General features: G+C 49.6%; 1 protein-coding gene across 3 annotated transcripts in view; it reads right to left on the bottom strand.

The window, feature by feature from the left end:
* tns1a (tensin 1a) overlaps positions 1–12,252 on the bottom strand; it is a 45,562-nt gene extending 33,310 nt beyond the window's left edge. For 2 of the 3 annotated variants that reach the window (XM_068308928.1, XM_068308930.1), the window contains exons 1-3: positions 12,115–12,252; positions 1,618–1,732; positions 64–101 (exon numbers count right to left, since the gene is read on the bottom strand). In XM_068308928.1, the coding sequence (XP_068165029.1) occupies positions 64–101; positions 1,618–1,732; positions 12,115–12,210 (249 nt within the window). In that variant the 5' untranslated portion in view covers positions 12,211–12,252. Of the gene's footprint in view, positions 1–63; positions 102–1,617; positions 1,733–7,956; positions 8,215–12,114 lie in introns of those variants that run through there. The other variant, XM_068308929.1, reaches the window with a different exon arrangement.
* Positions 12,253–17,022: the final 4,770 nt, after the last annotated feature.

Genomic DNA, 17,022 nt, shown 5'->3' with positions numbered 1-17,022 from the left:
CCGTGAGGAAGTGATGGTGTCACAAAAATTCCTAAAAAATGAAGAGAGGACTCAGAATCTTACCTTCACTTCACATTTTTTATGGCAGGACAACCGGCACGCTGAAAGAAGGAAAACACCTCAGTGAAAAAAAGCAGCAAATGATCAATTTATACATATAATATCTTCATGAGATGAAATCTAAAGGAAATACAGATATCTATTGAAGAGATATGATCGATCTATTTATTTCTAAATAGATGGAACATCAGGCAAAATAAAGAAAGCTGCAGGATTCATCCTGCTGCTAACGCGCTGTGGTGCTGCCCCCTAGTGGCCCCATAGAGCAAACACCCAACCAGCCTTCCATCGCTTCGTTAGTGTCTTACTTTTAAATTGGATTATTGTGGTTCAATACTTTTGAAAAAAGGTTTTTAAAATTATTTAAAGCTTTTATGGTAATAATATTAAAGAATACACTTTTAAACATGAGAGACAGGCATGAGAGCGAGACAATGTCATCCTCCAGGTGGGACTTGACCTCATTTTGATGCCTTGCCAGGTACGACCTTTGACCCCCACCCACCCACACCTGCTTCGCCACAGACTCGGTGGTCTCCAGGTGGCGCGAGTCGGTCGACGAGTTCCTGATGGGATGATGCGAATGTAAAAAGGTTTGGGTGGTCGAAGACTTGGGAAAACACAGCAGCGGACTAAAATAAACCCATGTGACGGTGATGAATGGATCAGACGGTTAAACCTGCGTGTAAAGTGCTGATTGGTAATTATTTGGAGAGTGGAAGTGTCGGAGGCAGACGTCCAGACTGCTGAGAAAACCTTTGTCTGAAGGGAGGGGGCTGATTAAAAGCGTCTGGACTGATGTGTAACTTTAATACCTTGACTATGTTGTTTTAACCTTGAAGCATCCATTAATTATCCATTATTTTTATTCACCACCCACGTTCTCGGGACGTTCACCAGTGCAGCTGTGATTGTTAAATGTAATATTAGTCAGATGACATCATCTTCCTCCTTCTTTTTTGTGTTGTTTTGGGGGGTAAAATATCCAATCCTGCAGAAATAAGGGAAGTGACAGCGTCAGATGAAGGCGTGGCCTGTTTTCCGGGGTCCCTAGCAACACTTCCTGGTTACAGAGGGAGGATGCTCAGATGAAGGTTTCAACTGTTTGAAGGCTGGTTATTGTTTCTGTTTTTTAACATAGGATGAAGTAAAAAAGGAACCCTGCATTTGTATTTGCTCTCTCTCTTTATTTCCCCCCTCTCTCTCTTCCTCCCTCTCTTTACCCTCACCCCTCTCTCCCTCTCTCCCTCCTATCTAGGCTAATGCAGCAGCAGCCATTCTAATTTTAACAGCAAATCCTCCTCAAAGCCCACCGCCAGCCTCCCGAGTGTTCGTCAACCCGACTTCAGCTGGGGGGAGCAGGGGGAGTCCCCTCGTGCTTGTGACTGCTTTTTTGTGGTTAGCTTAGCATCAGCTCGCTAACGAACAGGCTGGATCTAGAGCTGAAGATGATACATGATGATGGTAATGATGAAACAGGAATCAGTGGTTGATTGTGTCATTTCCTCCCCCCCAGTGCATGCTGGGAATGGGTCTCCGCCCCTGCAGGGCGCTCACCTTTGCAGATGAGCCCCTCCTTGGTGATGGCCTGCTTGCATATGTCACAGCTCTTGGCCTTCTTGAACGGCTTCAGCTTGAAGGTGTGTGTGTGGACGCCCTCCAGCTCGTCGGGCTGAGGAAGAGGAGGAGGAAGAGGAAGAAGAGGAGGAGGAGGAGAAAGAGGAAGAAGAGGAGGAAGAGGAGCAAATGCCGCCGTTAGATGGCCAATAGAAACACATTTAGGAGGTTTAACCACACACACACACGCACACGCACGTACACACACACACACACGCACGTACACACACACACACACACACACACACACACACACACACACACACACACACACACACACATACACACACACCAGCAGAAGATGCTCATACTTCACTTACTGAAGTACTCTAATGAAATGACTAATTAATGATGAAGAGGAGGATGAACATCCTCTCAGCAGCCAATGAACTGAAGTGAACGCTGCTGCCACGTGGGCGGGGCCGCCTTATCTGTCCCCGCCCACCATCACTCAGCCTTGATGATGTCAACTCGATGATGTCATTTCCTTTTGTGTTTGTGCAGCTGGACCAATCCAAACACTCTACACCTCGAGAGCCCAGGCCCCTCCCACTGCCGTTAACAGCACCAATGGCGTGAATCCACACTGCAAGTCATGTGACGGCCGTAAACGTGGCAAACAGAAACATTAAGATCCAGGAAATAAATCAAACCTTCAACTATGTCAATAATCTGCCGACCAATGAGAAACCTCCATCCATGCTAGCATGTAGCATGTTAGCCCTAAAACGGCGCCCGGGGATTCAAAGGCGTTTATAAATAGCGCTCAAGCGCCTGATGCTAAGGATGACCTGGCAGAACGCCACCGGCTCACGGGAACCATGGTTACCTGGCTGCCATGGCTACGGGGGGGGTCAATGCGCCCCGTCAAACGATGATGGATGAGGGGGGGTGAAGAGGAGAAGTTTTCACATAATGGTAAGCACGCCTAGGTGCCCCGCCCCCCCGGTTAAGTATCGCCACAACAGGAGTGCAAATGGTTCCTGGCCAGCTGCCATGAGGCATCTGGGATGGGGGAGGGGGGGGAGAAGGCTCGGAACGCTAAACGGTGAGTAATCGCCATGGGAACGGTGGCTCCACGTAGGAGCGCTTGATTATTTATCCGTGAGGATTTCCATGAAAGTTTGCGGAGGGTGGGGTCAGCAGAGCTGCGATCATTACAGTGATGCACAAGGGTCGCCGAGGGTCCCGCCAAAATAAAAGGAAACATCTGGAAACCAAACAGCGGCGAGCCTTTCAAAATAAAAGCAGCGTTAAAACAGATGAGGCCCGTCCTTTGTGTCACATGAGAAGGTCGAGACAGGAAATGGAACGAGGTGGTTTATGAGGGAAAAGGAGGGATGGAGTTGATGCTTGAGCAAGGGATGAGGAAGAGGAGAAGGTGTTTCCGTGTGTGTGTGTGTGTGTGTGTGTGTGTGTGTGTGTGTGTGTGTGTGTGTGTGTGTGTGTGTGTGTGTGGCTTATGGACAACAGGCCCAGTGAATCACATCCCCGTGCTCCTCTCCTCCGGTTGCACTTAGCTAATGAAAAGCATCGCTACGCTACCTCGACGGCGACCCCACTTAGATCCGAGATGTGGGAGCGGGAGGAAGGCGGGTTGGGAGGAGGGAAGGGGAGACGACTTTGTCAAAGGCACCGCTCCTCTCTCCAGCACAGGGGGGGTGAACACAATTACTCCCGGCACTCACAAGCGATCACGCGTGTGCCGCTAAAGATGCGGATAATGGCGCGCTAAACGAAAGGAGAAGGCTAATTTAGCGTCTAGCTGAGCATCGTGGCGCGTATGGAATCACGCGTGCTCGTGCAAAGTACATGTGAAAAACACCATCCTCTTCTTTTATTTATTGGTTTTTAGTGTTTTTGAAGCACTTTAGTACTTTCATCTAATGAAAAATTGTAAAATGTTTGAATGTGATTAAAGAATTTTTGCAAAAATCAAAAAAATCTTCTTCATCTTCTTCTTCTTCAAGCTAAATGTTTGCATTCTGCACTTCCTGTTCATGCCAGGTGCTTTTCCAGCTTCAACATCTGGAGCTAAAGCTCCGATACCCAAAAACCATAAACTAAACACACACACACACACACACACACACACACACACACACGGATTCCCATCCGACTCCGTCCGCCCCGACGTCTCCTCTGATGTGAAACTCATGTGGTTCCAGTTACGACACAGTCGGAGGGAGATTTTCCTGCAGGAATTGGAAGATTGGTTTGAAAACACAAAGAGGGGCGTGTTGACGTATCGTCCTTTTGAAAGACAAACCGATCCGCCGCTGCAGTCGGGGCGTCCCCGTCCATCTCCTGGTGAACAATAGTGACATAAATTCAAGCCTCTTGGAAGATGAAACCAGAAATCTGTCATCGCCACGCTTTAAATTTTGGTTTTCTCTATAAATTTGCAATTCGAATGCGGTCTTCTTTTGCTAAAAACCTCAACAATGCAAAAGTTGTTGACTTTCTTCTTCCTAAAGGGACTTTTTGGAGAATAAATTGACAGCATATGAGTTCTGGAAGTCGGGCCGGGGTGTTGAATGCGCCTGTCCGGATGAGGGATGACCCGGTGAACAGAAGGAGCAAAAGAGTCACCAAAAAAACTAAAAAGACAAACGACCCCAAACCTGAAGCCCACAACCTCACATGACTCAACGAAGCCGAGCGTGAGGATTAGGCCTCGCAGAAACTCCTAGGCCACGCACACACACACACACACATGCACACACACACACACACACACACACACACCAAAAAGCAGACACACACCTGCTTTCAATTTCCAAATTTCAAATTCTGTCGTGAACAATGGGTGTCTTTGTGAGACGGAGGGGGAGAGAGGGAAAAAGAAAAAGCAGGAAGACGTTTGTGATGTTTGTTCGTCTGCGAGCGTGTCGGTGTTTACACATTTCAGACGCTCCGCAGGGAAGTCAGAACAAACATGAAAACGCCAAAGCCAAAATCTGCTGCGGGAATAAGCTGTTTCTTTCGGTTTTCTTTGGTTAGATCCTACATTTCCCAGAATGCAACAGAAGAACGTCTTTTAATTCAACCTTTCTTTGCTATTTAAATTTGTAATGCAAGGCGAGATGAGACCTCTTTCTCGACATCATCATTGGTTCCCATGATGGCAGACCCCGCCCATGTCTAAACCCCGCCCTCATTGGCTGCCCCTGTCGTGAGCAGTTAACTCCGCAGACCCTGATGATGGAGGACTTTTAATTTGAAAGATGTCACTAGAGGTGTTTCCCTTCCTGTTTGGAAACATCTTTACATAAAGACAGGAATACACCAGGGAATATTATGGGAAATAACAGATTGGCAGCGCCGTGACAACGGCGAAGCTACTGCCATACAATTTATATAATAAAATGACGACAATAAAAGTGCTGCACGACAACAGAAGACACAACGATGGCTGTCGAGGTTCTTTTGCTCGATAGACGTGATATTTTATTTATGGCACGGAGAACCACCAATCAGCTGACACCACGGGCCGGATGCCAGGTTGTAGCAGATCCCTCCTTGAGGACGACAAACGTGTGTGTGTGTGTTTGTGTGTGTTTGTGTTTGCACGAGGGCGATGTGATCAATACCAGGTGCAGACAGAGAGACACAAAGATCAATGAGCTGTGATCATGAAGTCTCGCCTGCTTATGATCATTAGCCAGCTGCTAATGAACTAGCGCCATGTTTGCTAATGAGCTTTCCTCTCTTGCAGGAAAAAAAAAGGGGGGGGTGGTGGTGTCCAAGGATGCAGCTTTGATGTTCGGAAGCGTTGCTGCATCCCGTGTGTCGCATTTCGAGCCACAACGCAGCTTTATGCATCGATGAGCGCCGTCTTTATTACTCCTCCACGCCGGACGGTCCTGATTTTCACAGCGTGATGTTTGAGAGGAAGATAGATACTTGGCTTTTTAAAGCGAAGAAGACTTTGGGTATGAGATGCGGGGGCAGAGCAGCGCAAAACACCCAGGAGAAGCGTGCTAAAGCTAGGTCTTGGGTTGGTTGGCGGTGGCCCCCGGGGCCCGGAGGGAGGCGTTTGGTCACATCGCATATCAATCACCTGGTCACATTTACACAAAGCATTGTTTAGCCGGAGCGATGGCGGCATTCTCTGGGGACAGTCTGACTCTCAGAGATACAGCACACACACACACACACACACACACACACACACACACACACACACACACACACACACACACACGTTTAAGTGCGCTGGTTGGAAAACGAGAGCGTGGACGATCTCTGGCCGTGGACAGTCGGACAGGAACTCCCTTCAGACAAACCAAAAGTAGGTCTGAGGGCAGTTTTGTGTCACGTGGGTGGGGGTGGGGAGGTGGTTGGGTGGTGGTGGTGGTGGTGGTAGGGGGGGCATCATCATCCAAATACACATCATCGCTGCTTTTACCACACAAACTGAACTGTTTCTCGCTTTGCCACAGAGAGGCAAAAGGTCACGACCTCGAAAGCAAACGACAAAGCCACCAGAGAGTCCGTCCTTAAATGTAAGGCTTTAAAAAAAACATCTGAATATTTAAGGAAGGGGTGTCAAAGTCATTTTGGTCAAAAGGTTTCATCTGACCTCAAGGGGGCTGGACATATCAATAGGTCCTAACAACGCTCTTATTTTGAAAGGGAATCAACCATACAGTAGATTGTCGGAGACAGATTCATTCTCAAATAATCTCCTGACTCGACATGAGCTAATCGCCGGGCTGGCCTCACTGTTAGCGGAGGGAAATGACATTCCTGAAACACGCCAGGCCACACGCATGCCGACACACACGCAGGTGACACACACACACACACACACACAGAGGCGTGGCAGGCAGTAACGGCGCAATCAGAGCCTGATTGATTTTCAGCGCTCTTGGGATTCTGTCGGGTCAATAAGGGACTCTGTTAAGACAACTGGAGACGTGATGGATCTACCACACGTCCGCTGGACAATCTGTTGGCTTTGACTGGAAACGCATCATCGGCGGCGCCGTGTCAAACATCGCTAGTTGTTATTCGTAGCGCCGTTGCTTAGCTTAGCATATCGTCAGGCGATAATGAGCTCGCCGCCGTTTCCGGGGCCACTCTAACTCGCGTTGGCGGCTGCTTCTGTCAGCACGTCAAATCTAATATTCTCCCAGCGTGTGGCGTCGTAAATTATTAACGGCGTGTATTTGAGGAGCTTTCTTAGAACCCGCTCTTCGCACGTCACGCCGCCTCTGGTCGCTCCTCCCTCTTCCTCTCTCTCTCTCTCTCTCTCTCTCCCCCACTTGCTGATGTCACAACCCCATGACGTCGTCGTCGTCGTTGCCTCGCCACCCCCCACCCCCCCTCTTCGATCCCTCCTCACCGGATGGAGGATGGAGAGGGCGATGATGCTGGACTGGAAGCCACAGCATCTGCGTGGGAGCTTCTCCTCCTCCTCCCTGCTTCGTTCCCCCTGCATCTAAATGGCTCTCCTCCACAGCGAGCAACAGAAAAGTAGGGCAGATGCCTCATTTAACACTTGGGCGCCATCGTTATGCACATTCTATATGTTACACAACAACAACAAAAAACGCCATAAATCCACCTACACCTGCAATAAATACGCAGCTAGGTGCACTAAAAGCTAACGGATGCGACGTGTTAACGTGAAAACCACAGAGTCGTCTATAAAGAAAGTGCATTTTGCATTTTAAACGTACGAGAAGAAGTTCTCTTCCAAGGAAATTGCGGGTTTAACTTTATCCAGGGGTGCTTCAGCATACCCGACTTTTTTTTATTGTTTTCTGTTTAGCTGGGATGCTGCGTAGAACGCCAGCGGTTCCCGACCCCTCTCCTCCGGCCCTCCACAGAGGAGGATAAGGAAGCAGCAGCAGATTAAATTATACAGGAGAAACCAGAAATAGCTCCGGCTCAGAAGCCGCGTGGATTCGACGCAAGAACACGCCGTTACGAGTCAGTCAACTTGATTAGCCGTGCCTGGTTCACGGCGGCGGCCGTAGATATCGCCCTTTCTGCTTCAAGGGGATGACAAAAAGATCACCTGAACCTGACCTCTCAGATCCCAGGATAGAAATCTACGCCAACGGTAACCTTGAAATTCTCCAACTTCCACCCCAATATTAAAATTTGAAGCGTGTCGACAAGGAACAGTTGGGGAAGAGGTACTCCCCCCCCCCCCCCCCCCCCAACAAGACCGCCCTGGAGAACATCAGATAGACCCGCGAGGAGAGAAAAGAGGTCTGGATCTGGTTTGTGTCTTCGGATCAGACCGAAGCATCTGTGCTTTCTTACCCAGAACATGCAGGAGAGGCAGACCCAGGTCCTGGCCCTCCCCGCCAAAGTGGAGGGAAGCGACAGGGAGACGGAGGGCATCCTGGGAAAAAGTGCTCTCCGAGTTTCAGGGAAGAAATCCACGGTGTTCCCAGAAAGTCCCTCCGGTTGGGTGCAGGCTCTGTCGACGCTGATCCATGCCAGACGTGTGAGGTGCACAGAGGGAACGGCGATCCGGTTCTCTCTCTCTCTCCGTCCCTCGGTCTCTCTCCTCGTCCTCCTCCCTCTCTCTCTCTTGTTCTCTCACTCGCTTCTGCCCTCCTCTCCGTCCCTCTTGAAAGTGTGGTAACTTTATTCCGTGGAGAGAAAGAGGGAGGGGAGGTGAGTCTCAGCCTCTTTTTCCCTCCCTCCTACCCTCTCCTCAAACGATCCTTGTCCTCCCCCCCCCCTCTCTATTTCCCCCCCTTTCCATACACACACACACGCATACACACACTCTATTCATTGACCACCCTCTCCACCCCTGGGCTTCCATCCATAGCATACCTCACCTCTCCTTCCCTCCACCTCTCCCCCCGGCGAGCATGCTTGCTCATGTCTGCGCTAATGTCACTTGAATTTTTCATCGCAAACCCCTTCCTGTTTGCAGATCTTCAAAAAAAAATAAAATAAAATAAAACATCAGCAGGACTCGCCGGCCGCCGACGTGTGCAACCTGCATCGCTCAAACTGTGTGGCCAGTTACCCATGCGGACGATTCCCGGATGTTTCCACGGAGAAAACGGGAGGTTCGCTTGAAGCCCAGTTCTCCAGGGGTCACGGAGGTCAATATCGGAAGAGTACGTGTTCAAATCAACATGCTAACATCGGTTACACGCATTGATTAATCATCATTTTCATGTGCGGTATAAAACATATCAGCGCGCGTGTACACATCTGTAAAAGCACGGCATTGAATCAACATTACGCTGGTGGGGCAGGCGCGTTACATCACTCCACAGGCAGATCCATAAAGGGCTAAGAGCCAATTCATTTTGAGGAAACACCCGCTATTGATCCCTCCTGCACTCCATCACTTTCACTGGAACAGTTACCTCAAGCCATAGGCTGACCTGACACACAGTCCGTGTGTGTGTGTGTGAGTGTGTGTGTGTGTGTTTAACATAATGTCAGCAAACCTCGCGGCGTGGACTCATCGCGATGCAATTTTGGTGTCTGTGTGAGCCACAACCCCCCCCACCCCCACCCTGCAGATAAACGGTCCAAACTGGGTTGCTAGCAGCCTCTAGTGGCCTCAGAACCAACCCTCAGATGGGTAACAGGAAGTGGCGCTTTTACAAACGCACAAATGCACACCTCCCGTTGGCGGTCCCGTTTCAGATCGGTCATTTAAACGATCGTCTACTACCTGTTAAAAAGCATTGATTCTGGCGGCGCTGCTGGGAGGGGTGCGTTTTCTCAGTACAACATTTTTGCACGGTGAGGTCAGATTCTTATTCCCTTATTCCCAGCGCAACAAGCCGGAGTGAAAACACACAGCCCGGGTAGTAGTCCCACACTTACACTACCACGTTTCCGACAGAATCGTACTCGAAGAAAGGCGTTTTGATTGTTAAATCCCAGACTGTTAGCGTTAGCATCCTGCTAACGATTGGGAGGGTACTCTCGTAGGGAGTTTGAACAAAAAACTGCGAGAGAGAAAAGTCTCCTCTGGAGCTGGAGAATCCGTCACATTAAAGCTTTAATGCTGCGATCACAAAGCATCCATCATTTCTGAAGGCCGGCGAGCCAATCAGGGCCAACCGGCGCACAGGCCGCCGTCGCCGCCGCCATCCAACAGCGCTCCTCCTTGTGGAAGGAGAGTGTGATAAACACAAGGAGCGACGGAGGAGGTTTTCGGGCAGAGGTGTCATTCAACAGACAGGTGTCCCATTGGCTTCCTCGCTTTGAGCCGTCTGCTGCAATGCCTGATGGGAATTTACTGCCCAGAGCAACATTAGTTTAATGAATGCTGAACACAGAGCAGAGAAGGGGAGGAGAGGAAACAAAAGCAACGAGGAGACGAGGAGAGGAGGAGGCATAAAAACAAGGAAATGGCATGCAGTAGAAAGGAAGGAGCAGGAAGTGGAGGAAAAGTGCGGATTCAAAGGAGAAAAAAGGAAACGGGTGGAAAAAGGAGGAAGAAAAAGAGAAGATGACAAATGGATGTGAAGATACAAAGAGAGGGGAAGCTGAAAGGAGATGGGGGAGAAAGGAGGGGGGGGGGGAAGGAAACAGGAAGAAGGGGAAGTGAGGGATTTTCTGCCTCCTTCAGGAGGAGTGTCACCGTGGTAACCCACCACCTCCCTGCACCTCACAAACGCCAAACGCGCATCTCTTGTTCTAACCCGGCTCCGTCACGTGGGGACTGCGTGAGCCACGTTGCCATGGAAACTGAACACCTCACAGCGGTCCGTGGAGCCTTACCTCTCCACCTTCACCTCCCTGTCGGTCACGTGATGCTGCAGCTGGAGAGGAGCAGCAGGCCTTCCTTCTTTTATTCGTTTATTGGCCAATCAGACGTGTCGCGAGGCCGGATTTCGCATCCGGTCGATGATCACCGAGCAGCTCGTGTTGATCAACCAAACGCTGCTGCAATGATTGGCTAAAATAAAGGGGTGTGTACTTTCAGCAGCTCCTGGAATCATCAGAGCTGAGACGAAGACATGGAAAAAAGTTGGGATGTTTGTCTCAGAGTCATGATCCAGAAACACCACCACATCTTTTAAGTCACCCCAGTGACAGGTTCCAGTCCCATTTTAGAGTACCGGTGCGAGATTTAAACGTGCAAAGGCTGATGAAATGGTTCTAAACCCGGCCTGAACCGTTTGGATTCCAATGGTGGTGATGAATTGAAAGGAACTGAAATCCTCTTTGCAGATTGAAGAAAAAAGGCAGAGCTAGAGGTCTTTCTCTTTGTGTGTGTGTGTGTGTGTGTGTGTGTGTGTGTGTGTGTGTGTGTGTGTGTGTGTGTGTGTGTGTGTGTGTGTGTGTGTGTGTGTGTGTGTGTGTGTGTGTGTGTGTGTGTATGAATATGTCTATGATGAGCATGCGTGTCTGCAAACGCAGCACGTTTACGCGCTCCGACGAGTGCGTCGAGGGGAGTGTGGTATTGGAATTGCGCGCGGGTGTAGAGATAAGGAGCTGCGGCATTGGGATGGGGGGGGGTGGGGGTGGGGGTTGCTGCTGGTGTTGGCGCCGGTGGTGGGGGGGGTGGCGTGTGGGGGTGTCGGGGCTCGAAAGAACGGGCGGCTGCAGCACCGCACGCTACGCACAAACCCACCGGAGAACTGGTGTTAGACCTTCTGACCACCGGTGGCTATGTTCAGGTTTGATGATGATGATGATGATGATGATGATGATGATGATGATGATGATGATGATGATGATGATGATGATGATGAACCGAAGTCGATGCACATGACTGGTTAGGAGCTGGAGACGGATGAAGGTGAGCGCAGACGCTCACATCCACTGAACTCTGTTTGGCCTCTCCCGCTCATACACATGTGTCATACGACCGCTGGGATATGGCGCAGCGGCGAGAGATTCGACCCCCACCACCACCTCCCACCACCAAACCCCCCCAATCCCCCCATCCGCCTCATCAAAAAATAAATAAATAAATAGCAAATACAACTCCAAATAAAAGGTGCATCACAAGTCTGCAGTTGAAAGCAAGGTGACCCAGGAGCAACTATTGTTAGTTCGGAGCCCGGATCCTGGTGGGTCCTCGTGGTTCCCTGTCATCCTGAGACGTGGAGTGGAAACCTGGAGACCACCTGGAGGTGGAACACTGACCTTGAATCAGCACTTAAAGCACAGAAACACCCATCAGGTTTTTTTTTGTTTGTTTGGGTTTGTTTTGGGTTTTTTTTTTTTTTTTGCAGAGCCTGTGGTCCAAAGCTCGTTTTTTCACAGCTACGTCATTTTGGTGGTGGGGGTCCAGCCGGACGTACGCATGCAGAGGTTGGCTCCTGGGACCCGGGATTGAGGCCCGTCTGGATGTGGATCTCATGCAGGAGCAGAATTCGAGGCGCAATTTTACGCGTTTGTTGCAGGAGACGTGAAAGACGATGTGCAACCCCCCCCCCCGCAAATAAAAGTCTAACCCCCCCTCCCCCATCGGTGGAGTCTTACCTTATCTCTCTTGGTCCCTCGCAGAGGAAAGAAGCAGGAGAAGAGGAACTTGCCCCAGCTGATGACGGCAGCCAGGCACCAGTTGAGGCGAGCCATGCCTGCGTCTGTCCCGTTGTGTCTGCCAGCGTCTTACCTCCGGGACAGGATCCTGCACCCCCCCCACCCACCCACCCCCACTTCCCTCCCTCCCTCCCTCCCCACCCCCCCCAAAAAAAAACAAAAAAAACGGAGACCCTCTTGTCTCAGAACGCAGAAGGGCGATGAAAGGGTTATTTCGCTGGTTGTGCGTCTGCAATGCCAATTTATGGTGGTGGTGGTGGTGGTGGGGGTGGGGGTGGGAGGGGGGCACCGGCGTCCCACTGATGGACTAGACCCGGTTGAGAGAACCCCGTCTGTCCATTCCGTGTCTTCGGGGTCCGGTACCGGATGAGTCAGTCCTCAGAGCGTGAGGAGCGTCGCCGGTCGCAGAACGCGGAGAGCCCGTCGGTGACCGACGCCACGCACGATGGCATGCCCGCACTCCCCGCCACGCGCACGCACGCGTTCATGCAAACGGACGCTCGTCTGCAAAGATTAAAAATTGAAAAATTAAAAAAAACAAAAACACCACCAACAACAAAAAAACACACCCTGTCCTGGTTCATACATCCACAGGCTGAAGAACACCCCCCCCCTCTCTTGTCACACTGCGCCCCTCCAGGCTCAGAATCCCTCAGATTTGCGCTCACACACTCCACTTACACTCATCTGCCTCCCTCTCTCTCTCTCTCTCTGCCTCTCTCTCTCTCACACACACACACACACTCACACACTCACACACACACTCACACACATGCACTGATGCTGCAGCACTTACTCAGCCAGCGCGGGAGGAGGGGAGCAAAAGGAGCAAGGAGGTTGGGGTGTGGGGGTGTGTGTGTGTGGGGGGGGGGGGTTAGAAATTACTGGGAACATAACGGATGGAAGAGAGAGAAAAAAGAGGGAAAGAGAGAGGGAGAAAAGATGGAAAACAGAGGAGGTGTGTTGACAGTGACAGATGGAGTGTGTTCACTCGGTGCGCACCGGAGCTGTGGAGAAGATGGTGATGTGCGTGAGAATGAAAGTGTGCATCAAGTAGTGATCACTGAGAAAGGTGGAGGAGAGGCAGAACGGACTGAAAGAGTGAATGAGGGGGGGGAGGAGGGGGGGTAGATGGATGACAGAGGCTGGAGAACGCACACGCACCCCGGCATGCGCAACATACGCACACCAAAAAAAAAAAAAAAAAAAAGAAGGACGCGTGTGCAGCCGTCACGGTGCGAGGTGTGTGTGTGTGTGTGTGTGTGTGTGTGTGTGTGTGTGTGTGTGTGTGTGTGTGTGTGTGTGTGTGTGTGTGTGTGTGTGTGTGTGTGTGTGTGTGTGTGTGTGTGTGTAAGGAGGGAGGAGAGGAAGAAAGGATGGAGGAAGAGGAGCGAGGTGCTGAATCGTTGCGTCCCGGGTGATTATTTCCCGGTGCGCACACATGACTGCAGGTGGTGCACCGGCTCGTCCGCCGTGCTGCAGTCTCTCTACGCTTCAGTGGGAGCACATTTTCACTGCAGAACGCTTTTCTCTGCTACAAACCCCGCTCCCCCCATCATCCCTCCACATCCCCCGACCCCTCCCACTCTGCACACCACCGCCACACCAACGCAATCACAACACATCACGGCAATGAGCGAGGGAGATAAAGTGTGGAGGGGATGCTGTTCTGTCAGCCGGAGCTCGCTGAGCCTGGGGGGTTGTGGGGAGCGGGGGGGGGGGGTGTTGCAAATTGCATATGGAAATGCACAAACAACAACAACAAAATACTAATCTTCCCTTTGACAGGGAACTGTTCCCATCAGACGCTCTCTGTGTTCCTGGAGTCCGTAGGCCTACCTGTCCACCTGGATTCACATGACGGGTGGGGACACGTGGCGTCTTAGGGGTTTTGAACTCTGACCTCCACCCATGGGTTCAGGCCCGTCCCGCTCCCTTTGACCTTCCTCATTACCAATGGCGGGCCGTGCACACACACCTAGGCCTTCAGTGATGTTCTCCTTAGTCAAACGTGAATAAATACAACCCATTATACTACTGAACAAGCTGCTCCCACCACTGCCACCTATGTAGCTTTCAGGACTTCTCTCAAATGGGACAAAAACCGACATCAGCCCCACTCCTTTTATTGTCACTGGCACAGAAGAACCCACGACCACACCTTTATGGATGTCACACAATGTCACAGCAAAACCGACTTAAATGACCATCATTTATGACACCACAGCTATAGAAATGAAATACAGACATACACTAACACAATACTAGATGTTGCATCACCTCTAGCAGGTATAAAACAGGCTATTTTCCAGCAGGGACACAAGTCTCTGTGTATTTCCACTACAATCACACAACTGCTTAAGTGCACCACATTATCTACACGCATCGCAGAAGAGAAAGATATTTTTTTTAGTATATTTGTCATTTCATTTCATTACAATTGATCTGATATAAATGAAATTAAATTACAAGAACATTAAATATAAAACCTTATATAAATGAAATGCTTGTACTTACAGAAACAGCTGTTCAAATGGCTGATTTAAACACAAAATCCATTCTCCTTACTTTCCTTAAGAAGACTCCACTAAATAGTTCAGGTTAACTAGAACAGGTTAGCTAGAACAGGTTAGTTAGAACAGTTTAGCTAGAACAGGTTAGCTCCTTCAGGGATTGGTCCCTCCTCTCACTAGAGCTTCTCTTCAAATGTGCATCTGCATAGCGCAGTGTTTCTTAACCTTGTTGGAGGTACCGAACCCTGCCGGTTTCATATGCTCACTCACCGAACCCTTCTTTAGTAAGAAAAAAATATATTTTTAAAAAAAATTTAAGACATAAGTATATGTTTAACTGGTGTATTTAATGAACTGTGCATTAATGTCACCTTTTTCAAAGAACAAAACCAAGACAGTGCATGAACTCACATGAAATGACCTACCTGCAAATCAGTGTGACTTCTGTTGTTATTGAGAGACTAGTTCAGATATGCTTGTCTTCACCTTGGCAAGAGCTACTCTTATGTCATTTTAACAGCAAAGTCTGTTTCTTTTGTTTTCCATGCAGCTTAAGGAAGTGTTCCTTTATCTTTGCCAGTGCGAGACTAGAGTTGCTCAACTTGATATTGCAAAACATGCAGGACGCTGACTCCCATCACGTTCCGTTATACAGTACATGTAAATTCACGTTGCACATATTCGTCCGACCACTTTTTTTTTTTGCTCAACATAGTTACTATGAATTAAAATATTGAGAAAGCAATCAGATGATGGACCATCATGACAATAGAGGTCAGATCTTAAGCCTGAGCCCGAGTTAAAATGTCAATAAATACGTTTGGGTCGGGTCGCGCTTTAATAGCCGCGGGCTCGGTTCGGGTCGGACTGGATTTTTTAGGCCCGATCTTGCCTCTAGATGACGGGCATAAATCGACTACTGAGTGCGCAAAATCCCCTGTAGCACAGGTAGGCTAATCGATGTAGCGTGATTACCTGCAGCCAGTGATGGCTTAGGGGGACATGTCATCACGAATTGACACGATGTGTCAAACGTATACAGTGGTTTGTGTATGTTCGGCAAAAACACCCGACACATCGTGTCGGGTGTTTTGTCTTGACCCCCGTCTCCGCCGAATCCCTGAGATCGACTCACCGAACCCCTAGGGTTTGATCAAACCCAGGTTAAGAACCACTGGCATAGCCTCTGCATAACCCTGCCTTCTCAGAGTGAGTATCCAATCACAGGACACGCACATGTCAGGTGAACGTGAGGCCAGCTAGAAGGCCTTAGTGTCGCCAACTCCTGATCTGATTGGCTATCGCATCTTTCTATTAACTATATGTTTCCGTTCACTCACAGTGCAGGGAGACCTGCATTCTAGATTCTGAAGGTCCTGAGCAGACTTCATTTAACCTGGCAACACAAGCTAGCTGAGTTCTGATTGGATAAAACCCCTCTAACCTAAAAATAGAAAACTGACCCAGTGTTGGCCTATGTCATATTATATCCCAATGTATAATTATATATTTATACACATATTTGAATATATCTATTTAAAGAAAATTCATTAAAATCTAATTAACTTTTATCGTAAATATTAACATTATTTCTGGTTATGTTAGACCAACAGAGAAGGCTTTACTGGCCCTAACTACCCACCACTGCTCATTGCCCATAAGCAACTTGCATCATCACCACAGACGCCCTCTCCACCATAGACCAGAATCATCCTTCGCCAGACATCATCTATCGATACCCGACTGGCGCCGCCCTCACCTGCTGCACAGGTAGGTGTTTCATCCATACAGTAGCAGGCTGCTGATGATACAGGGCTCGGATTGTGTGTGTGTGTGTGTGTGTGTGTGTGTGTGTGTGTGTGTGTGTGTGCGTGTGGAGGGGGGGGGCACTACAAGGGGGATGGCGTGGTGCATTAAAACGCTACGTTGGGGAAGAGAAGAAGGAGGGAGGTGCAGGGTAGAGTTTTCCGCGCCAGCATCCCATTCACATTCAGAGCACACGGTGTGCACTGTACTGAGCAGACAGCAGATTAGCGCCCATCACACACCTCATCATTCACCAACACACACTCATCTGCCTTCTATGCCTCCTTATACTCCCTCCTTCCTCGCTCTCCTCTCCTTTCTTCACCAGCCCTGGATATAAAGCCAGTCTTTTTCATATCTTCCAGACGTCATCAGAATGGAACAGTCGCCGTGCAGAAGAGTCCGACCTCTGCAGGGCTGCCGTCCACCAGGATGATGCAAATGAGGACAAACACCTTGTTGTTTCAGGAATGTCCCCCCTGATCCAAGAGAAAGCTCTGCAGAGGTGACCTCCATGGCCTGTGATCAA

This window comes from Antennarius striatus, chromosome 24 (genome assembly GCF_040054535.1).
Source record: "Antennarius striatus isolate MH-2024 chromosome 24, ASM4005453v1, whole genome shotgun sequence".
Classification (NCBI taxonomy): Eukaryota; Metazoa; Chordata; class Actinopteri; order Lophiiformes; family Antennariidae; genus Antennarius; species Antennarius striatus.
Note: the sequence above shows the minus strand (reverse complement) of the source record. Positions and strands in the feature narration are given on the sequence as shown.